Below are 23,471 nucleotides of genomic sequence, written 5' to 3'. Positions count from 1 at the left end.
ATTTCCCCTCACAGTCCTGTTAAGTGGGTACTGTTATGATTTGCTTTGAGAATTGAGAAATCCTGCAGTTTAGAGAGGGTTAAGTAACGTGTCCAAGATCTCATAGTTTTCTAATGGCAGAGCCTGGACGAACTGACTCCAGAGCCCAAGCTTTACCCTTTTCTGTCTGCAGTGACACAAAACAGGCAGTAGAGACCAGCGTGAAGCCAGGAATTCAATCCATCATTAGTACAAACCACTTTAAAAAATTTTTAAATTTGTTTAATGTTTACTTATTTTTAAGAGAGAGAGAGAGTGAGCGCGTGAGTGGAGGAGGGGCAGAGAGAGAGAGAGAGAAAGACAGACAGACAGACAGACAGAATCTAAAGCAGGCTCCAGGCTCTGAGCTGTCAGCACAGAGCCCTACACAAGGTTCAAACCCACAAATGGTGAGATCATGACCTGAGCCGAAGTCGGATGCTTAACCAACTGAGCCACCCAGGGGCCCCTGGTACAAACCACTTTTAAACCAGCCTTTCCCTTGCGAGCCTTGTGTCCACCCAGGAGCTGCTGGTGTATATATGCCAGATGATGGGAATGCTGTAAGAAGTCAGGAAAAGTACCAAGTGTGCAAATCATCTGGAAATAACACTTCACTGTTTGCCTGTGGATTATCTACCTCATGAGGGCTTCTGAAAAATTTGAGATGTTCAGAAATACAAATAGAGCTCCACCAGCTAGAATAAATTTATTGTCATGCTAGAAATTAGTTGCTCTCCTGTTTTTCTAAAAAATTACCTTAACTTGATATGTTTACAGTTTGTAAGTTTCATCTACCCTCGGTCTACATAAGAATGTCTCCTTCGATCTTGATAACTAAACAGGAGCTGGATAAGTACTGAAATGAAATGAAATTACCAACTCCAAATTCAATTGAGAAGAAGTGGCTTACTGCACACAGGAGCTGTTGGTTATTTCGTTACTGTCATTGCTGAAAGTCCACATGAAAAACAATGAGCTTTGGGCAATATGGGTGAAAAGGGAGTGATTTACAGAGATTTTTTCAGCTATTGTCAATTGCCCTTAACCTTTCTGTGGGTGATCTTAGACTGGCTAATGGTACCCCTACCACCAACAGACCTTTAGAACTTCTCCTGGAAGCTGTGTTATAGCCTAGCAGAGTTAACACATGGAAGGAAGGCTTGATACAGACTCCGTCAGAATGCCCGTTCTGCTCCTCATCCCCAGCACACATGTACCCAAGCAAGCATCTGTAATACTGTGTGAGAGCCCCCAGCTCTGTTCCTTTGCCCTTATCACAACCCCCCTGTTGAACTCACCGGGTCAACCTTGGAGAAGTAACAGTCCCCGTCACTAAGACTCAAGTGGGTGGTTGCTGGGGTCTTACCTCACATGGTAGCCGGATGCATAGTGAGTAAGGATATGGGGGCACACATGAGTGACACATCCACAGTGGCAGAGGGACAGGCGGTCCTAATGACTCAGCTATCCTGGTCACAGTAAGGGCATGGGCACTGTAGGCTTGCGACTCTTTCAGGACATTGTCCCAGTGGCCCTGCAGGTAGTCCTTGTCCTGGTCCCCACCTCTGACACTTCCTGGGTATGCAAACCATGCTCCACTTAGAGTCAGGATGGAGACCCTCTTTTTTCCTTGCCGTTCCCTTATGTTCTCCCTTAGAGTAACTTATGGATGCTTCTCCTCTTTTAAGCTCCTAAACCAAAAGAACCTTTTCTACTTCTCATCACACCAGAGATGAGTTGTTGTTGTTTTTAATTTCTATTTGAACATATTTGACGCATAAGTTTACATTCGTTTCAGATGCGCAACATAGCGATTCAATTTCTCTTATACCTTACTATGCTCACCACAGTGTAACTCCTATCTGTCACCATACAATGCTACTATAGTACCATTAACTATATACCCTATGCTGTGTTCTTTGTTCTCGTGACTTACTCATTCCATTACTGGAGGCTTGCATCTCCCAGTCCCCATCATTCATTTTGCCCCTACCCCCCGCACCCCTTTCCTTCTAGCAACTATCGGTTTGTCCTCTGTATTTATAGGTCTATTTTTGTTTATTCATTTGTTTTTTAGATTGCACATATGAGTGAAATCATATGGTATTTGTCTTTCTCAGTTTACTTATTTCACTTATCATAATACCTTCTGGGTCCGTCCATGTTGTTGCAACTGGCACAGCCTCGTCATTTTTATGGCTGCATAGTGTGTGTGTGTGTGTGTGTGTGTGTGTGTGTGTGTGGAGAGAGAGAGAGAGAGAGAGAGAGAGAGAGAGAGAGAGAGATTCCTTATCTGTTCATCTGTCTGTAGACACTTAGGTTGCTTCTAGATCTCAGCTATTGTAAATAATACTGTAATAAACATAGGGGTGCATATATCTCATCAAATTAGTGTTTTCATTTTCTTTGGTTAATACTAGTAGTGGAATTAATAGGTCATATGGTAGTTCTATTTTTAATTTTTGGAGGAACCTCCTTACTGTTTCCACGGTGGCTGTACCAATTTACATTCCCACCAGCAGTGTGTGAGGGTTACTTTTTCTCCACATCCTCACCAATGCTTGTTATTTCTTGTCTTTTTTATTTTAGCCATTCTGAATGGTATAAGGGAATAACTCATTGTGGTTTTGATTTGCATTTCGCTGATGATTAGTGATGTGGAGCATCTTTTCATATGTCTGTTGGCCATTTGTATGTCTTCTTTGGAAAATGTCTATTTATGAGACCATAGAAGAATTTTATGGTCCATTGAGCAGAGCTTCATTGCCCGTTCAAAAAGGCTTAGGCTCTAGAAAGTCCTTTGTTCACCCCTCTTTGGTGTGCTCAAATAGTTGAGGAAGGAAATACAGGAGCTTTTTGCTATGGCAATGACAAATAAATAAAACACAGGTTGGGTTCTCAACAAGCCTTATTACTAGTTAAGTCTTTGATATACTTCAGTGTGTAAAATATTAAGAGATTAAGTTATAAAATGGAATGTTGATTTTTCAATTTGTTATAGATATTGGCATCTATCCCTGTTCCCTGCCTATGACCTCTGCTGGGGAACTGGAGTGACTCTCTCAGACAACAGCAAGGTATTTTGGTAGGATCTCTGCCCTGACGAGAGTTGAAGAACAGAGTCTTCGTCTAAGACAACATGAGAAGCTGATATTAAGCCAGGGAACCAGTAAGCCAGTTCAGTGGAGATTTAGTTGTTAGAGGAAAGGAGCCAAAAGCAGGGATCCAAAGGTTGAGTACCAGTGAAGTGGGGGGTGATAACGCAGAAACAAAAGTTTAGAACCAGAGAGAACAGATTCACCAGGAACACACAGGTTCCTGGAACAGTCATCAAACTTAAAGTCTGATACTTGCTTTTCTGAGCAAGAGATGATATATGTTGCTTTTCTGAGCAAAACAGAGATGAGGAGTGTTGAGTGAGCTCATCTTGATAAGCAGGGGTGGGGGGAGTTGGCAGAGCAATTGACTACTGCCTCATAGGTCCTCTTAGCAAATAGAAACCAGAATGTAGTGTCAAATGCTCCTGCTAGGAAGTCTGTCAACTAGTGGTGAAGTACTAGTTTGATGAATTGGCTTCTTCACTTTGGGGATATCCCTGACCAGGTAACTTTACCAGCACCAAATCATCCCGTCTCCTGGATAATGCTAAGGACAAATGAAGAGACTCAAAAACCCTCTGGCTCTCTTTATCAGTGTATTGTGATGACTAAGCAGGTCTCAGCTTGTTTTATCCAAGTTAGAAGCTCCCGTTGATAAGGTTCAGATGACTAACTCTTTTCTCACCCTTACACATTCACACATCAGGGGCTGACATCACCTGACCTTATGCCCAGAGGCTTCTTTGTGTAAATGGATATAAATCCTTGTTTAGTTAACTTCTTTTCCCCTACTGAACAGTGCTCCCAAAAAGCTGTGTGTCAAGGTAACTGTTGCCCATCTCAAAGGCAGTGGGAAAAATTAACCAGATTTTAGCTTAGAGAACAAGCATTAAGAAAATAACAGAGGTAGTGAACATTGAAAGTAGGACTTTGTAAATGTTACCTTGGGTACTTTACTTAAACTTCCTGAGCCCCTCAGTCTTCCCAGCAAAATGAAGGTCAAGTTTTATTATTTCTAAAATCTCTTCAAACCTGAAAATGCTGTGGTCCTCTTTTCACTTTCTAGATCATTCCACAAATATGTAACGGCCTGCTGTGCATCTGAGGCTGCTTATACAGTTTTAAGTATATGCTCTTGTGTAATAGTGACTGCTGTCTCATCTTGAGAAAACGGCAATAATCTAAGAATATTTGTTCTTGCCTCTGCAAATAAATTCAATGAACAGCACTCATTTTTTGCATTTGTCATTGCATGAACAAATTAGGTTAACAAATGGAGAAAGAAGAGGGCGGAGTATCTGCTGTATTCAAAATATAGAAACTTAGTCTTCCCCCATAGTTCTTACTTTTTCTTCGGTTTGGTAACTTTGACTACCATTGTAATCATTTAACTGAGTCTTTGGGGCACTTAAAATAGATTGTGGTCTAGCATTGAAAGAATCCAATGTCTTTTTTGTTGGCATCAGTAAAGACATTAGGAAGCTCGTAGGTACTAGCTAGCTCTCCCAGTGGGCCGATGAGAACCTGATTTTTATACATGGCTTTGGTTTGGCAGCAGCCCAACTCATAATAAAAGTAATTTGGAGGTAGCAGGTGGAAGAGATAGTAATTAAAATTATGCTGGATTTTTGGCTTTGGTTTTATTTTAATAAGTCAATAAAATGAAATTCTGGATGATAGTTAATTTTGTTCTGAGCATAATTAGTTTTTGCCTGTTTCTTACTGAAGAAATTTGCTGGCTTTTTTTTTCTTTCTCTCTCCTCATTGTTCTCAGTACCAACTACATCAGTCATAAGTGTCATGGGAAAGATCTAACTGCTGCTTTATCAACATGGATTACAGCTAAACTGTTCTCTTTCTCTAAGGTTAATTAGCAGGAGTGCGAAGGATGTGTTTTGACCTTTTACTATTTATCTTGTAAGCAAACAGCATTTTCTTAAAGAATACAGATTTAATATTTTTTAAATCACCTCTTACCCCACAGGAGACATTGGTTTTCACATCAAAATATTTTGAAGTATTATATTCCAGTGCTTTTTAAATATATGTATACTTTATATCATGAAAATGTATCCTTCTAGTAGGAGTAGTGATAGCAGCTAACATCTACTGAACACTTATCATTTATTACTTGCCAGGCACAATTCTAAAATCTATATTAAATTTTCCCAACAACCCTGACAGGTAGGATTTAATATATTTTTTTAATGTTGTATTTATTTATTTTGAGAGAGAAAGAGAGCATAAGCAGGGGAGAGGCAGAGAGAGGATGGGAGAGAGATAATCTGAAGCAGGCTCCACACTGTCAGCATAGAGCCCGACACGGGGCTCGAGCCCACGAACCTTGAGACCATGACCTGAGCTGAAATCAAGAGTCAGACACTTAACCAACTGAGCCACCCAGGAGCCCCGGGATTTCATGTTTTCTTAATGTCATAGATGGGAAGACTGAGGTGCAGAGAAATTTAAAAACTTGCCCAAAGTCACATGGCTAATGTGCTACAGGTACGGAATTGAAACCAAGGCAGTTTGACTCCAGATTGTAGGCTCTTGTTACTGTTCATGCAAAATGTATGTCATAATCAGCTTCTGTGTGAATAAACATGTGTCAATAACATTTGCTTAATAGCTGCATGGGATTCCATTTTAGGAGCATAATACTCGATACAAACAATCCTCCATCGCTGGGCATTTATGTTGTTTTCCAATTTTTCTGATACAAACATTGCTGTGATAAACCTACACTAAATGTATCTCTGCATGCATGTATTGTTCTTTCCTTACAATACAGTTGTACGAGTAGAATTTTGGGGTCACATTTTTTGAGACTTTTGTACAAATTTTCAAATTGCCCCCAGAAAGATTTTTTTTAACTTTCATCAGAGTGTAAGTTTCCTTGGGTCACCAATAATGATTATTATTCTTTCCCAATTTTTGTCTCTATGGCACAGAGAGAATTGTATTTATTGTTTTATAAAAAGGTTGAACTTCTTTTTTTTCCAAATAGTTATTACACATTTATATTTCTTCATTAGTGAATTATTCCTTTTTAAAAACATTTTTAAAATATTATTTACCTTTGAGAGAGAGAGAGACAGAGTGCAAGCAGGGGAGGAACAGAGAGAGAGAGGGAGACACAGAATCCAAAGTAGACTCCAGTCTCTGAGCTGTCAGCACAGAGCCCGACACGAGGCTCGAACCCATGAACCACGAGATCGTGACCTGAGCCGAAGTCAGACATCCAAACAACTGAGCCGCCCAGGCGCCCCTCCTTTTTTTTTTTTTTTTCCAAAGTATCTTTGTTTTAAGAGAGAGACAGTGTGAATGGGGGAAGGGCAGAGAGAGGGAGAGAGAGAATCCCAAGCAGACTCCACACTGTCATCACAGAGCCCGATGTGGGGCTCAAACCATGAACCATGAGACCATGACCTGAACCAAAACCAAGAGTTGGATGCTCAACCACCTGAGACACCCAGGTACCCCCATGAATTGTCTGTTCTTATCCTATTTTATTTTACTTTATTTTTGTAAGGGTGTGTCATTTTTATTAAGAATACACCATACTATTATATGAAGGACGTCAAGTTTTTGTCATATATGATATATGTTTCCCCAGAAATTTTACATACAGATAAGTTACTTTTTATATGTGAAAGTCTCAAATAATGTAATAAAGAGGTTTTAATTAAAAGAGACTCAGAAAATATATGACCTAATCTTTGCAAAAACCATTGAAAATCTCAGTGATAAATGACAGAAAGTTAAGAGCTTACAAATAGAGAAGTCAGTGTTAATAAGGGATAGTTTTTCAAAGTAGTGTTTGTCAGTCCTTGGGTTTGCCCCAAGAAATGCTTTATTTTCATGTGAGCTAGAGACACTTTTGCTTTTCATCTGTAAAAGTATCTTTATTAAGACATTTTTTATAAATTTATTAATTTTGAGAGAGAGAGAGAGAGAGAGAGAGCACACAGGGGAGGGGCAGAGAGAGAGGGAGAGAGAGAGAATCCCAAGCAGGCTCTGCACTGTCAGCACAGAGCCCAATGCGGGGCTTGAACCCTGAGATCATGACCTGAGCCAAAACCAATAGTAGAATGCTTAGCCAACTGAGCCACCCAGGTGCCCCTAAGACATTTTTTATTTAATAAATGATTTTTTAGGGAAAAAAATCTCCAGAAGTTTGACCTGTGTCCCACTGCCGTGCCAAATGATGGATTTTTTAAAGCAGTTTGTAATCACGGGAGATGAAACTGTCAAAGGAGAGAATATTTTGTAACAAAGTCTTTTAATACTTTTCAATGGCCATCAAAGAGAATATAGAATCTCTAGAAATTAATTTAATTAAAAACTTTCCCTCCAGATTTAAAGAAGATTCATTTAAATTGTATCTTAAGTCTAATGCTTCAAAACCGTCTAGGACTTTGTGTGATTTTAAATAGCTTCATTTAAAAAGAAATTTATTGTAAGAAAATTGTGTCAAGTGGAGACAAAGCCTCTTTTTTTTTTTTTTTTTCCACCCCCCTTCTTTTTTGGCTTCACAGAGGAAAATGAGAAATGCTATTTTGGAGACAGGATTCCCAGCAGAAGGGAATCCTTTGGCAGCAAGAATAAAAACAGCTTTGGCAGAAAAGCACCCTCCAGAGGAAAAAGACTTGGGCTTGTTTAAATGAGGGAGTGGTCATGAACCCCAAGGCAAAAAGGATATCCCTCCACAGGGGCTGGGTCAGTATCAGGCTGTTCGGGTGGGAGCACTAAGGTTACAAAAGCTCCTTAGAGTGGCTTCAGAAGAAACTGATGTTTTGAGATGCAACCCCAGTTGTCTAGGGAGGATCAGTTACTGTTCCAAGGAAGTGATTGTATTTTACTCCAGGCCACACTGTTCCCTTTAGCCTTCATTATGATAACAGTAGTAGTTGTTGCAGTAATAGTAGTAATAAGGATAATGATAATAATGATAAATAATACATAAATCCTACAAACCTGGGTTTTCTTGACCCCTTTCCCTTCATTTTTTCAGAAAATAAAGCACACATCTACAAAAGTGTATTAATGATTAATTTGAAGGGAAGTCTCATTTTTAATTTTAAAATGCTTTGAGGGACACCTGGGTGGCTCTGTCAGTTAAGCACCTGACTTCAGCTCAGGTCATGATCTCACCCAGGTTCATGGGTTTGAGCCCCACATCGGGTTTTGCACTGACAGTGCAGAGCCTGCTTGGGATTCTCTCTCCCCTCTCTCTCTGCCCCTCCCTCACTCTCTCTCAAAATAAATTAAAAAAAAAAAAAAAAAGATGAATGACAAGCAGCCATCCCACCACATGTAATTCTACTTCCATTTATGTGCAGCATTACTAATTTGGTTTGATCAGATATGATATTCGTGACAGTTAAGGGAAGTGGTCAGAAAACTCAACTACTTGACTCAACCACTGAGCATCCATTTCTCTTTCATGCCAGATTACTGGAAATAGAAACAGTGGGTAAAGTGGTGGCAGAGGTCCCCCCTCGACATGTCTCCAGGAACAGAGTAAATAGAACTGCTCCAGTGCAAACTCTTTTCTCACTTAGTCACTCAACAAACTTTTACTGAATATCTACTGGATGCCAGACACAGATTTGTTTTCCGTGCCACTCCTTCATCAGAATCCACTCCTTGCTAAAGTCTTCACTTTCCCCTCCCTTCCCACAGTCCCCGCAGACACACAGGGTCTTGATGCTGACTGAAAGGTTTGGATCTTTCCCTTATGGAAACTCGAGTCCTGCCTCCCCTTCCTTGAAGGCCCTGCCAGGGTGGAGTTTTATTTGTAATAATACTTTTTTATCTGCATAAAATAAATAAATTCCAAGATGGAAAAGTATTTTAGGGAAAATAGAAGAAATTATAAGTATTTTCTCATGTTATTGCATACTTGTAAACATTTTAATGGCTGGGTATTCTATTGTGTACCTCGGTTTCTTAACATTCACCCAAAGCTTCGTTCACAATTTAGATTTATTTCCTTAGGGAAGAATTACAAAGTTATTATTTACGCACATTTGTAAGGCCTTAATACAAATGGCCCAACCACTTTCAGAGAGTTTGTAGCAACTTAGAGTCCCATTAAAGGTCTATTTACTGTTCATATCATAGTACCCTTACCTTCATTGAAGAGTAAAAACTTTAAGAATCTTCACTGATTGTTTTTAATCTGCATTTTTTTTCTTATTTCCAGTGAGATTGGACATTTTCACATGCTTATTAGACATTTTTAGTTTCTCTCTCCTGAGCTGTCTGTATGTGTCCTTTGTCTGTATTTCTGTTGGAGTTTTTATAGCCTTCTTATTTACCTGTATGACCTTATTCAGGATGTTAACACTTTGTTTTTAATATTTATTGATCACATTTGGGCAAATTCCCCCCAATTACATTATTTGTAATCATATTATCACTTAGAGCAGATAACTTTTCTTGTCTAATGAGATCAGCTTTATATCATTTTATGTAGGAGGTGGTTTTCAATGTCTAAGAATTAAGAATGCATACTTTATAGCACAGTAAAAAAATAAATCTATTCTAGAAACTTCTATTAAATAAAAGGAGAATGTATAAGAGCTAAACTACAAGGGACCTTGGGCCTATCAGTGCTTCTGTATTGATAGACCTATTTGTATTCTTACTGCATTTGATGTGTGGCCCCTTTGGTGTGCTTATTACAAAATTATTAGATTCTGTGCCCAGACTAGCACTTGAGACAGGTAGTGAGCTGCTTTTGAATTTATCAGATTCCAGATAAAATTCTACTCATCCTTCATTCCCATACCTCAGTTTCCCGTACTTGTAGAGGCCCTGAATAGCAGCCCTCATAAGCTCTCCTTTTTCTTGCAGACAGTTCTTCCTCACTCCAGGAAGATGAAGAGGTAGAGATGGAGGCTGTCAGCTGGCCGGCCAGTAGTCCAGCCACGAATGGACACCCTGCAACTCCAGTGACTTCTGCTCGTTTCCCCAGCTGGGTCACTTTTGATGACAATGAAGTCTGCTGCCCTTTGCCACCAGTCACCTCTCCCCTGAAGCCAAACCCACCACCTACTGCATCTGTGATCCCAGATGTATCTTATCACTCAGCTGGGTCATTTAAGAAGAGGGAACGTCCCAAGAGCACATTGATGAACTTTTCCAAAGTTCAGAAGCTGGACATTTCCTCCTTAAACCATCCGCCTTCCATAACCGAGGCTCCACCTTGGAGGGCAACCAATCCTTTCCTGAATGAGACTCTGCAGGATGTACAGCCTTCCCCCATCAACCCTTTCATTGCTTTTTTTGAGGAGCAGGAGAGACGCTCCCAAAACAATTCCGTTTCCAGTGCCACAGGCAAAAGCCAAAGAGATTCTCTCATTGTCATCTACCAAGATGCCATCAGTTTTGATGACTCAAGCAAAAACCAGTCACACTCTGATGCCGTTGAAAAACTCAAACAACTCCAGATTGATGATCCTGATCACTTAAGCAGTGCGACACTACCAGATGATGACCCGAAAGCCTGGATTGAACTAGATGACCACCCACCTGGTTCAATGCTGTCCCAGCCCAGGGATGGATGGCCAATGATGCTAAGGATCCCTGAGAAGAAAAACATCATGTCGTCTAGGCACTGGGGACCCATCTACATCAAACTGACAGACAGTGGTTACTTGCAGCTGTATTATGAGCAGGGCCTAGAAAAACCATTCCGTGAGTTCAAGCTGGAGATATGCCATGAAATTTCGGAACCCCGGCTCCAAAACTATGACGAGAATGGCAGGATCCACAGCTTGCGAATAGACCGTGTCACCTACAAGGAGAAGAAGAAATACCAGCCCAAACCTGCTGTGGCCCACACAGCAGAGAGGGAACAAGTGATCAAGCTGGGCACCACCAATTACGATGACTTCCTCAGTTTCATCCGAGCTGTTCAGGACCGGCTCATGAATCTACCAGTGTTGTCAATGGACTTAAGCACAGTGGGCTTGAACTACCTTGAAGAGGAGATTACTGTGGATGTCAGGGATGAGTTCTCTGGCATTGTGAGCAAGGGAGACAACCAGATTCTCCAGCACCATGTCCTGACACGGATCCACATTCTGAGTTTCCTCTCTGGGCTTGCAGAGTGCCGCTTGGGCCTCAACGATGTCCTTGTCAAAGGGAACGAAATAGTTTCCCGGCAGGACATCATGCCGACCACCACCACAAAGTGGATCAAGCTCCATCAGTGCCATTTTCATGGGTGTGTGGATGAGGATGTATTCAACAACTCACGGGTTATTCTGTTCAACCCTTTGGACGCCTGCCGGTTTGAGCTAATGCGGTTCAGGACAATATTTGCAGAAAAGACCTTGCCTTTCACACTCAGGACAGCAGCAAGCATCAATGGGGCAGAGGTGGAGGTGCAGAGCTGGCTGAGGATGTCAACCGGCTTCTCCTCTAACCGAGACCCTCTCACCCAGGTTCCCTGTGAGAATGTGATGGTTCGTTACCCCGTGCCCAGTGAGTGGGTGAAAAACTTCCGCAGGGAAAGTGTCCTGGGGGAAAAGTCTCTAAAAGCTAAAGTGAACCGGGGGGCAAGTTTTGGTTCAACTAGTGTATCTGGCTCTGAGCCTGTCATGAGAGTAACTCTGGGAACTGCCAAGTACGAGCATGCCTTCAACTCCATTGTGTGGAGGATAAACCGACTGCCTGACAAAAACTCGGGTAGGTACAGGCTTCTCTTCTGTGAAAACTGCCACATGGTTACAGAAGAGCAGGGGTCCAAGTTCCACACTCTGTTCCCCTATGAAGTGCTGGTTTTTGTTGGGTGACAAATGGTAATGGAGGAATGGGACCAGAAAATCAAAAATACTTGTGCGGAGTAAGGAACAAACGTGAATGACCCAGTTCACAACATGTTCTCACCCCTTTGTTATCACGCTTCTTCCAGAGAACTCTGCATTATTAGCGGGTTGAGCCGCTAAGCACGTTTCCAGGGCAGCTTATGAGTTTGTATTCTTTTCTGACTCATGTAAGTATTATATGTGGAAGCTGTTTCCAGATCCTAGCAGGCTTCTGGGTTCTGAAGAGGTATCTTTCTCAGTTAGATTTAAGATTCCAGTCACCATGTGCAAGATCTGTCAGTCATAACATCTCCAACTCAGAGTTGGGATTTGAGGATGCAGGAAGAGGAGAAATGGCCTCTGATGAGACTGAAGATCCAGCCAGGACCAGAAGGTCCAATAGGGGCTGAAATTCTGTCAGACAAAAAAAACCAAATCAATAAAGGAAGGTATGTTTGAATTACACAAAGAAAGCAAGCTAACCAGCCCTAGCTGGCTTGCTCACGGCTATCAGGGGTGCTTTTGTGCTTGAGTGAGCACAGAAGGCAATGACTTTCCTCAGGGGTCCAGTGAATTTAACGAAATGACAAAACTAGGGAGTGATCCAACTAGTTCTAATAGCCCTATTTCTTAGAGGAAGTCCGAGTGACTCCAATGACAGGCAGTAAGCTCATGATCCTGTGATCCTTTAAAGCACTTCTCTTCTTGTTTATAATAAACTGTGCCCATCTGTTAACAAATAGATATCCGAGCCGAGCAAAAGGAGTAAAGTTTAGAAAAACTCTTGACGGAAATGTCCTTCTCTTATGCAGATATTCTTCCATTCTACTATTAAATCCTAGTGGTGTGTTTATAGAGTCTTCATTTCCTGTTCTGAAGGTGGAGTGGTCCTGTCATCGTACCCAAAATGTATCGTGATGTGATGGCAAGAGGCAGTATGATCTGGTCACCTCCCCAAGCAGTCCAGGGGGGTGGAACACACCGGGGCATTCTGTGTCAGACACTGGGTGTAGCGGTGCAAAATGAAAAGACAATTGGATCTCTGTGTTTGAGGCTGGGTTGGCCATCCCCCACCCCCCTGCCATTTCTAAACTGACAGGATTTTTAAAAACAAAGTCTTCCTCTCTATGCTTGCATATTCCTTTCTCCCGGTCAGCACTGTATTCTCCTAGTGATAGCACGGTGATCTCCACCTCAGCCATGGGGCCCACCTGAACTGACGGAGGAGAGGAGAAGCCCTGAACTGTCCTTTGGCACAGAAGCCCCTGAGAAGAGAACTGAGGTGGTAGGAAGCAAATTACTGTTTAACCTGCTGGAGACTTGACATCAGAAAAGACAAGGCCTCAGGTTTATGTTTATCGGAATGCTTAGCTCTTCAGTTTGTTACCTATGGATTCAGATAACTTCATTATGGGATTACCGAGTTTTCAAGCTGGAAGGGGCCTTGGGAATAACTTGATTCAAACCTCTTCATTCTACAGATGAGAAAATTAAGGACCGAGAGTGACATGACTTATCTGAAGTCACAAAGCCACATCCAGGGGTCTTTTCTCAATACCACCGCTGCCTCTTAGTAGAGGACACCAAATAGACACAAACATGAAGTAACTTCCTCTAAGGGAAGAGAGATTTTCAGTTTTCTCAATGTGTACACCTCTATCTCATTTGCTTCAAAGTTCTCTCTCTCAAATATTTAAAAGTACTGTATGAGGAGTTTTGGTTATAAGCAGCAAAAACAAAATGAAACAAGATTGTTGGAGGATAGCTCAGAGCGCTGAAGGAAAGGCTGGAAGGGTTGAATGAGCAGGCATAGAAAGGATGGCTCTTGAAAGCAGAGCTGTGAGATGCCTCCTCAGTCCGCAGCTATTGGCATAAATCATCACAAGCCGTTTTCTGTCAAGAGTCAAGGGGAAGACAGCGCATTTTGACTGACACGACCTCCAAAATGACATGCAGTGCTGGGGAAGATTATCTCCCAAAGCAGAGGGAGGGGGAAAAGATTGTTACCAGAAGAAAGGGGGGAATGGATGCAGGACACGGGTAAATATAGGTCTTCAGCAAACATGTTCTTTAATGCTTTCCCAGCAGGTGAGTGTTCAGTAGGCTCAAGGCCAAGTTAATGAAGCTTATATATTACAAATGTATTTCCTGATTACTGGAACTTTGTGAAAGATTTTTGAAATCCAGGACAGCATAAGGATATTTGGGAATGTTTCTCAGTTAAGCTACCCCCTCATCCCTGCTTTTGTTATTCATGGTTATGCATTTTTAGTAGCAACCCCCCACCCCCACCCCGGCAAAGGGCTTCTAATACTACTCCTGACCAATGGTATATTTCTGGATCTGTTCAGGAAATTGATAACACCCTTTTCTGGCAACTCAAGACACATGGAATCTGAATTAAGTCAGACAGCAGGTTCTTAGCATTGCTGGTGTTCCCTGGGACCAGCTCCTCCTGTCCCCATCCAGTGTGCCCTCCATGAAACCACCGAATTGATGATCTATTAGTAATCATCCCTTTTCTGAACTCCTCTATCTTGGACTTCAGAGAGCCTTGGGAAAGTGCCTTTTACAGGTTATTTTCCATAATTCTCACACCTCTGTTTACAGTAAAGGAGGCCTCAACCTCTGCGTGCTTACTTCTACCGGCAGTAGCCCTGTATCCCTAACTTGCAGCAGGCAGGACAGTCAGACCACAGGCAGCACGGGTCTGTAGGTCTGTAGGTCTGTACCCCTGGCTTTGCTGGCATCTGAGGCTGTAGTCACAGAGGGCTTGTCCCAGTCCCAGTCACCAAAAGACTAACAAGCTGCCACTGGAGTCCAACATGGCCTGAAGTGGTGGGCCTAGCCCAGCTGTGTGCATGTACAGTCATCCCCTCCCCACACCCCCTGCACCCCCACCCACACTCTTCAGGGACCCTTTCACCCTGACCCCAAAAGCTTTTCTTAATCCTAGAAGGCACCAGAACAAGTCCTACTGCTTTCCCAGATCATCCGCCAGGAAACAAAGCATTCTGTCCTGCACAGGTAGCTTTCTTCGCTGGAACTCCAGTTCTCTAATATTAGACCAAGAGAAAAGCAATTTCAATATAATTCACCTTTTATGCAAAGTAGAAATCTAAATTTTAAATTAAATTTTCTTGGTTTCATCAAGGAAGATGACAAAATGTGTGGGTTCACATAGTTCATTACCATAAATCAAACTGTACTAGCTTTCAGAATTGCATATCCCTATCTGTCCCTCAGCCTTATACATCGTGGGCGTCCATTAGTGGACGCCTGGAATCCAGAGGGAATACTGCTTTCATAGGGTTTGCTGTGAATACACTTTGGAAGGTGAGAGGAGGCATCTGCTTTGTGGAAAGTAATGATTTCTCAGTATTCTGACAATGTTTAAATAAGGGTAACGGGGTAAAACTGTTGTTGAAGTTGCCATTGAATTAAAGTAAACTCTGTGTACTTCAGAGTGATCTAAATCTATAGCAATATATTGAGAGGAGTTTAGGACATAATTTGGAATCTGTCAGATCTGAGTTTTATTCCCAATGCTGCAATTTAGTGGCTGTAAGACCTCAGGCCATTTACTTAAACCTCTCAGAGAAATCTTATTTTCCTCATTTACAGAAGAGGATTATGAATACCTAGCTCATTAAGATAGAAATTAGATAATGCTTTTAAGTGTTTAGCAGTCTCTGGCCTGTAAGAAATGCTCAGTAACTGAAAGCTGTGTAATCACAATTGTAATTTAAAATAAATCACCTGGGTTCATTTTTAGATAATATAATTTTTACTAACATATGTATCAAATTTAAATTTCTTTCCTAGAAACCAGTGCAAGTTTCTCAATTTCCCAAAGTATTACTCTTTAGAAATAACCACTGAAATATGTTATTTGTGAAATAGAGCAAAACAAATACTTCACTGCGTGATGTTTTCCTTGGAGAGCGGGTGTGTATGTCCTCACTCTCCGAGATTAAAAAGTCCTGTCCAGACCAATAAAGAAAATTGAAATTGTTTATTTGGGGAAGCTCAGATAACTTAGGACTCTTGCTGTTACATAACAAAGTCAAAGCTGTGTCACGTTGTTTATCCATGGTGAGTTGTTGTATGGGGGTTCTTACAGCTCACTTCTCTACTCATGTCACCCTGCAAAACCTGGTCTTGAGATGGGAGACCATGAGGGTGGCTGTGACTCAGACAAAGTGGCTAAAGCACTTTGGAGACTGACTGCTTGGGTTCAGTTCTCATTCTGCCACTTTGCAGTTCTGACTGGGCGGCTCGCTTTACCTCCCCGAAGCCTTGGTTGCCTCATCTGTAGACTGGAATGGCTGTGACCTCAAGGGATTGTTATGAAGATGCGGGGAGAGGGTGTGCACACAGCAGCTGGGACAGTAAAGGATGCTCAACAAACAACGATGCTTCAAAGGTTATAGTCACAGAACTAAGCTCTCTTTTCACTCAGATAGCTAATAACGGTCCTCAAGTTTTTCAGCCACGTACAGTAGAACGAACCATAGATTTGTAGAATTAAAGAACAGGAAAGGACTGTGCCTTGCATTGACCTACCTCCATTTCCCCACTTCCCAAATCAGGACTTGAAGCTGGAGAGAACAAGGATGTGGGTGCAAGATTTCTGACACTTAGCAGGAGAGCTAGAAGTCATACTCGGTGTCCTGTTGGCCTGTGTTCTACCCAGCATACCATGTGCTTCCTTAATGCAAAGCTGTTGTTTATAAGGGCTTCATCATTTACATGTGCCATTTACCCACAGAGACATTCCAAAAGCATCTTTGTAAAAATATGAGATAATTAAGATGATTAAGAAAATTCATCTTCTGGGTGCCTAGGTGGTTCAGTTAGTTAAGTCTACAACTTTGGCTCAGGTCATGATCTCGCGGTTTGTGGGTTCGAGCTTCGCGTTGGGCTCTGTGCTGACATCTCAGAGCCTGGAGCCTGCTTTGGATTCTATGTCTACCTCTCTCTCTTCCCCTGCCTTGCTCGCACTCTGTCTCTCTGTCTGTCTCCCTGTCTCTCAAAAATAAACATTAAATTTTTTTTAATTAAAAAAAGAAAATCCATCTTTCAAAGGGAATTAATTACTTTGCTCCACATGGCTGTCATTGATGCTCTATTAGGTGCTAAGTGCTGATCCCTTTTATTCCTTCCTGCCAATTTACAGCCTCTATTACTTATTATTTGTGTTGTGTTCCCATTATCACCCTGACCTGAGTGGGTTTCTCAGGCTGTGGGTTTTATTGCTAGGATACAAGGCTACTGTAATCAGAAGGGTCTGAGGCACAGGCAGTGTGATTTCTGTTGTAAGTCCTCCGCTCAGCATTGGACCCTCGGAAAGACTGCCTGGTGCTGAGCCTCCTTTGCGATTGAGTGGCTCTTTTGGCCTCTTCTTCCATGTCCTCCCCAAAGAACCTAATGTCTAAATTCTTTTCCTTTCATAGCTTCTGGTCACCCACACTGTTTCTTCTGCCACCTTGAACTTGGCTCTGACCGGGAAGTGCCTTCCAGATTCGCCAGTCACGTGAATGTTGAGTTCAGCATGCCCACAACTTCTGCCTCTAAAGCTGCCGTAAGATCCATCTCTGTGGAAGACAAGACTGATGTCAGGAAGTGGGTCAATTATTCTGCACACTACAGCTACAAGGTAGCCTCGGGAGGCGTCTGGCTAATGTTTCCAGGTCCATTTGTTCACCCCCTTCCCCTCCCCTGTCTTGTTCCCTTTAGCAGTGCCTGCCTTGAATGCAGGATGTTCTCTTACCACCTTAGAGAGAGGTACACCATGCATAGCTGTGGATGAGTCTGCTCTGATTTGAATGAATAGTCTCACTGGTGGGCAAGAGAAAGGTTGGGAAAAAATAAAGAGGTGAATGAAAGAGGAGAGTATAATGTTTTTCAGTCATCATGAACAACAACAAAAGAGTCATGGGGTAAAGGAATTAGTATTACTCATTCATAATATATGTTGCAGAAGTTGTGAACTTGAAAGTGGAGGGGAGTTCAGGAAAGTGCTAACCCAAAGCATGTATTTCATTCAGCTTCAGAGTTGGTGAAGTAGATCTGAGTAAAGTCAGGACACCTATGACCTGGTCACTGGGCTATACCAGGACAAAATTCAAAAGCCAAGCAAGCTTCTGTAATAGTAACAGGATCAGGGCTGTGGAAGGAGGAAACTAAGTTGGAGTGTTCTGATATAAATAGTGATTCTATCTTCAGGCATTGGAAATTCAATAGCAGATTAAATGCCAAAGATAGAAAATGGGGGTTATTGAAGAATTATTTTGCAAACGGTTTAATAATTTTTTTATTCATAACAATATCCTTAGTTTTTCAAGGTTATTTATTGTTCTTCAATGTTTCCTTAGTTGTGTGATCTAAAACCTTAAACTACCAAAAAGAACACATACTCCATCTTGTGGCCAGGGAAAATATAGCACTTTCATCAAGCATGACCCTTATCTGTTTTTTCTTTAATTGTTCCCTTCATCATAAATATCCAAAGTGGTGAAGAGAAGAGCAGTTTTAATTATGAAACTCTCTAGCTTGATAGATTTCCTTTCTGACTTGTCAAAGGCTTCAGCGTGTGTCACTTTCAAGGCAAGATGAATTTATTAATCCCTTCATAGTTGTAGCTGCCGTATTTTGCAGGAGACACAGGAAGAACTATAAACACTAGAGTACTTAACTTTGGAAAGAGATAAAGTAATGGAGAGTATAAACAGCCAGATGGAAAGGAATTCAGTCATTTTGATAAACTTTTGTGTTTGCCTGCTGTATACCTACATTATTGGAGTACAATAGTCAACAAGGGCTTACCCCTGTCCTATGTAGCCTGTGGTTGGGGGGCAGCCGGGCAGGTGTACCAGGTACAGTGGAAATATGCCCAGGAAGAACGCCTCACTCTACCTAATGACTTGGGAACATGACTCAAGGTGACCTTTGAACAACTATGCAAGACAAAGAATAAGAATTTTCCAGGTGGACTGTGAGGAAGGGGGATTCCAGAGCAAGCAAAGAGCATGTGCAAAGAGATAATCCTAATATACTCAGGGCCAGTATCTTCAGTGTGGCTAAAGCCCAAAACATTAACAAAATTACAGGGGATCTCAACGAGCGTGGTGAGGTATTCTCTTTGAGATTATTTATTATTGGGATGTTTTTCTCCTCTTTCTGATATTTCTCTCCAACTTCTATTCTTGGCAGGTGGAAATTGAGCAAAAAAAGAGTTTGAAGCCAGACTTTGAAGGAGATGAAATGGAAAATCCCAAGGAGTGTGGGGTCCAGTGACAAAGCCCTACTGCAGGGGGCATGACCCAAGTTCTCATGAATAGCTGAAGTTCAAGTCAGTACCTACCATGACTACTCCATGTTGGGAACAGTATTTTGGACCTTCCTTTTGTAGTTACCTGTATTTTAACAGGAAACCTTGAGGTGGTTGCTTTGGAGAGACCCTGATATGCCTGATGATGCACCTAGTTCACCTGACTTTTGGGGCTTATTGTCTAATTAAGCCTCCTTTTCTTCACTCTGCTTATCTCGAAGCTGTTGGGTGTGGTTTGTTGTCACTGTTGGAGTCAGGAAGAGAACCTTCCACATGAGTGTTGGCCCCATTTCCTTCTGATGTTCATCTGTCACTTACATGATTTTCTAGAAAACACAGTCTTGAGAAAGTTCATTCAGAATCCACCTCTGTCACTCCCTCTAGAAAAAGGTTCAGAAGAGGTGAGGTACAAAACACATTTCCTCTTTGGGTCTACTAGGCTCTTTGTACATGTCTCCATTCTTTAAATGTTAACACTATGCAACAGAAGTTTTCAAGACATTTCCCTCCCAGTTCTGGATGGTTTTGATTAAAACACTTTTTCCATCTCTCTGTTCCCAGGGTTCACCACCCTGAGTCACAATAAACAATGGAAAAAAGGCACAATAGGATACTTTTTTATTCTGTGATTAGCCCCACATTCTGCAAAGGGTGGCTATTGAAGGGAAAGCAAAACTGAGCTGATTTTTCTTCATTCTGGGGAAAAGGGCCATTAATTGTAACATAATATTCAATTCAGGAGACAACTTCAATCTCAGAGAATTCCCAAATTCACACTGAAAAATACAGGCCATTTCTGTTTCTGAAACAAATGGATGGATATATATACATATATATACATATATATATACATATACATATATACATATGTATATGTATATATATATGTATATATACACATATATATACATATATATATATATACACACACACATATATATGTGTGTATATATATATGTATGTATGTATACCTCAGGCATTTGTCAGGGCATTTGGGAGCTCTTTTTATACCTCAAGCCTATAGACAGTTGCATGTCTCTTTAATTCAGACTTTACAGGAAGTATAAGTGGAAAAGATAATTTTAAAAGCTGTTTTAAAACTAAGCTTTTAGTTTTAAAAATTTAAAAGCTGTTTTAAAACTAAGCTTTTAGTATATGAGCTCTCCCCCCAAATTCAGAGTTTGATAATTACAATATTGTAACAGATCTAAAAGGCGGAAGACTCTAGGGTAGAAATGGGGGAAAGGCCTATTTTTCTAATGTTGGGAGCATTAAATCTGATTCCAAGTCTGGGACACTCGATCTTCTTTCCCTTCATATGTTCCTGCTTATATTCTGTACTTCTACTTCTTATTTCTATCTTGGTGTCTCCTTACCATACAAGGAACGATATTGGCCATCCCAAAGGGAATACCTGCTCAGCAGCTTAAAGGCCGGTTCTATCTGCCTTCTTCTCCTGTGAAGAATAAAGTAAGGGGACAGAAAGCATACCTGTAAGATTTGTCAGATGATACAGAGAAATAAATGATATATCCAGTCTCAACTGGAAGATTTGGGATTAATTTATCCAGTGAATTTTCACTGAATTGTAACTACGTACTGACACTAGAACATAGACATCATTACCATTTTTTTTTGAAATACCTGAACATAAGACTGAAACTAAAAGGATAAAATTCAGTAGGCATTAACAAGACACTATATTCTGAGTTGCTTAAACACTATATTCTGAGTTGCTTAAATACAACCTTCTAAATACAGAGTGGTGTTACCTATGTGTGTGTTGACAGGAAGGTTGTTGAAAAGTCATGGTTTCACAATGGTTCCTGTAGAAATGTTTTCTTAGGGAAATAGGACTTCAGTTTGAATTAAGAGTGTATGGTGACTATCACAAAGTTAATGCATTCAACCTGTGGTAACAGAAGCCCAGAGAGCCCTGCATGCTGCACTGGTCAGTCCACATTTGGATGGAGGGTTGGATTCAATTGTGGATACTATGTTTTAAGAGAGACATTAATCAGTTGTGTCCAGAGGCAGGTGACCAGGGTTGTGAAGGGTCTAATTACATAAGGGACAGGGGAATAGAATAGGAGAGAATAAAATAATATAGCTGCCCTGAAATTTCCATTGAGTTTTAAAAAGGGAGAAGAATAAGACTTACCTGTGTAACTTCAAAGGGCAAAAATAGGAACAAAGAGGAACTTTATAGATAACAGATGTTTGCTTCAACATAAGAAAGAATTTTCTAATAAGAGGTTCTAAATGTGGTGGTTCTAAAGGGGAAAAGACTTGTGTAGTAATATTTCCTATTGCTGCAAATGCCCAAAGGTTAAAATAACCATCCATCCCAGATGCTATGAAAGGGGCACTGGATTTGGGCTAGATGGCTCCCAAGATCCCTTTTGCATATAGGCTAATCTCAGTAGTAACTCTCTAACTCTAGTTGTTTTCTCCTTGATAAGTGGTTTTGCAAACTTTGTGAAATACATTGGGATTTCCTGAAGGTCTCTGTCAAGTGAGGCAGAGCCCTTCCCCTGTTGTACGAAAGGCACATGAGATTCCTCACAGAAACATCAAGATGCACTAAAGAACTGGCAAGGTAAAGGTCATTCTGACACCTTCCTTACCCAACGTTAGCACCTGCGCACCCTGTCAAGATCTCTGCCTCACCTGCCAGCATCACATGTGTGCTGCCTGTTGGACGATTTCTCCCCATCTTAGTTAATTCTCATTGCCTTTGTGCTTTTACGTGGATTTTTTTTTTCTTTCAACCAAGGGTTAGGAAAATCCTTTCCATGCTATCTGCATTCAGCAAGCAAATTATTATTAATAATAATTTTTTTAAAAAAACCTACCACCTTGATTTCATCAAATTTGCTTTCCCACTGCTGTTTTTGGGAAACTGATTATGGGTAGCCTTTGGGACTTTGGGGGATATAATACTATCTATTTTGAGGCCTGGTGTTATGTGAATAGCCTACATAGAAAACACAGGCAAATTACCTTTTTGGTGTGCAGATGTGCAGATTCTTTTACTACCCTGGACCTGGATTGTGTGTATGTGTGTGGTCACAAGTAGTCCTTGTCTATGTTATCAATAATGTGAAGATATTAAAAGTAAATTCACTTTACCAATACATAGTATTACTATTAGAACATAAATTAGATGTCACATGATATTAAGAGCTATGCTTTCTTTTGAGTCTGATGGCTTGCTTTGTGACTTTATAGTAAAAGAGGATAAGAAATGTACTTGTTGTGATATGTCAAACAAGAGAAGCTAAGGTATTTTGTGGTGGGCCATTAAACCCCCTTTGCCACTCTTGTAAACATAATACTAGTTATTTTTTCTCAAAATTTTATATTTCACTTAAATATCATCTGGACATTTTTTTTTTTTTTTTTCATTTGGTTCTTTCCCCGCTCTCAGCACTCCTGCATTATTGACAGGACTCATAACCCTTGAGAACATTTTTTTTTAATGCAATATATTTCTTATTTGAAATGGGAGCAATTTCTATTCAAATCCAGTGGGTGAGAACAAGAGTTTATTTCCTTAGATATTAAAGTCCCCAAGAAATATGATCCATGATGGCAAGGAATATATCTTATTCTTTATGTTCAGTACCTAGGAGAAAGCTTGGGAAAGGTTTCAGCCACCTTAAATCCTTGCTGATAGGACAAACATATATTAGTGAAATAAAAGGAAATTATTAGGGGGTGCCTGGCTGGCTCAGTTGGTAGAGCATGCACCTTTTTTTTAGATTTATTTTATTGATTTTGAGAGAGACAGTGTGCAAGCAGGGGAGGAGTAGAGACAGAGGTAGAGAAAGAATACCAAGCAGGTTCTGCTCTGCCAGCACAGTGCCCAACAGAGGGCTCGATCTCACGAACCATGAGATCATGACCAGAGCTGAAATCGAGAGTTGAACACTTAACCAACTGAGCCACTCAGGCTCCTGGAGCCTGCAACTCTTGATCTCAGGGACATGAGTTCAAGCCCCATGTTAGGTGTAGAGATTACTTTTAAAAGAAAGAAAAAAAGAAATTATTAGGTATTTAATAAATGTTTGTTAAACGCACACTCACCTGAAACTCTAAGAAACTTAGCCCTTACTTATCATCAAATACTTCTATTAAAATAAGCAAGCAAGCTTTATTTCCTGAAAGACTTAATTTTTTTTTTTATTCCTGCTTCCA

At 41.0% G+C, this 23,471-nt stretch overlaps 1 protein-coding gene across 4 annotated transcripts in view; it reads left to right on the top strand.

Moving 5' to 3' along the window:
• Positions 1-20,098, top strand: part of STON2 (stonin 2) — a 145,415-nt gene extending 125,317 nt beyond the window's left edge. For all 4 annotated transcript variants that reach the window (XM_042943982.1, XM_042943981.1, XM_042943980.1 and 1 more), the window contains 3 exons: positions 9,981-11,819; positions 17,395-17,597; positions 19,154-20,098. In XM_042943982.1, the coding sequence (XP_042799916.1) occupies positions 9,981-11,819; positions 17,395-17,597; positions 19,154-19,237 (2,126 nt within the window). In that variant the 3' untranslated portion in view covers positions 19,238-20,098. The remainder of the gene's footprint in view (positions 1-9,980; positions 11,820-17,394; positions 17,598-19,153) is intronic.
• The last annotated feature ends 3,373 nt before the right edge of the window (positions 20,099-23,471 follow it).

This window comes from Panthera leo, chromosome B3 (assembly GCF_018350215.1).
Source record: "Panthera leo isolate Ple1 chromosome B3, P.leo_Ple1_pat1.1, whole genome shotgun sequence".
Lineage (NCBI taxonomy): Eukaryota > Metazoa > Chordata > Mammalia > Carnivora > Felidae > Panthera > Panthera leo.
The sequence above is the reverse complement of the archived record's forward strand: the minus strand, read 5'-3'. Positions and strand labels throughout refer to the sequence as shown.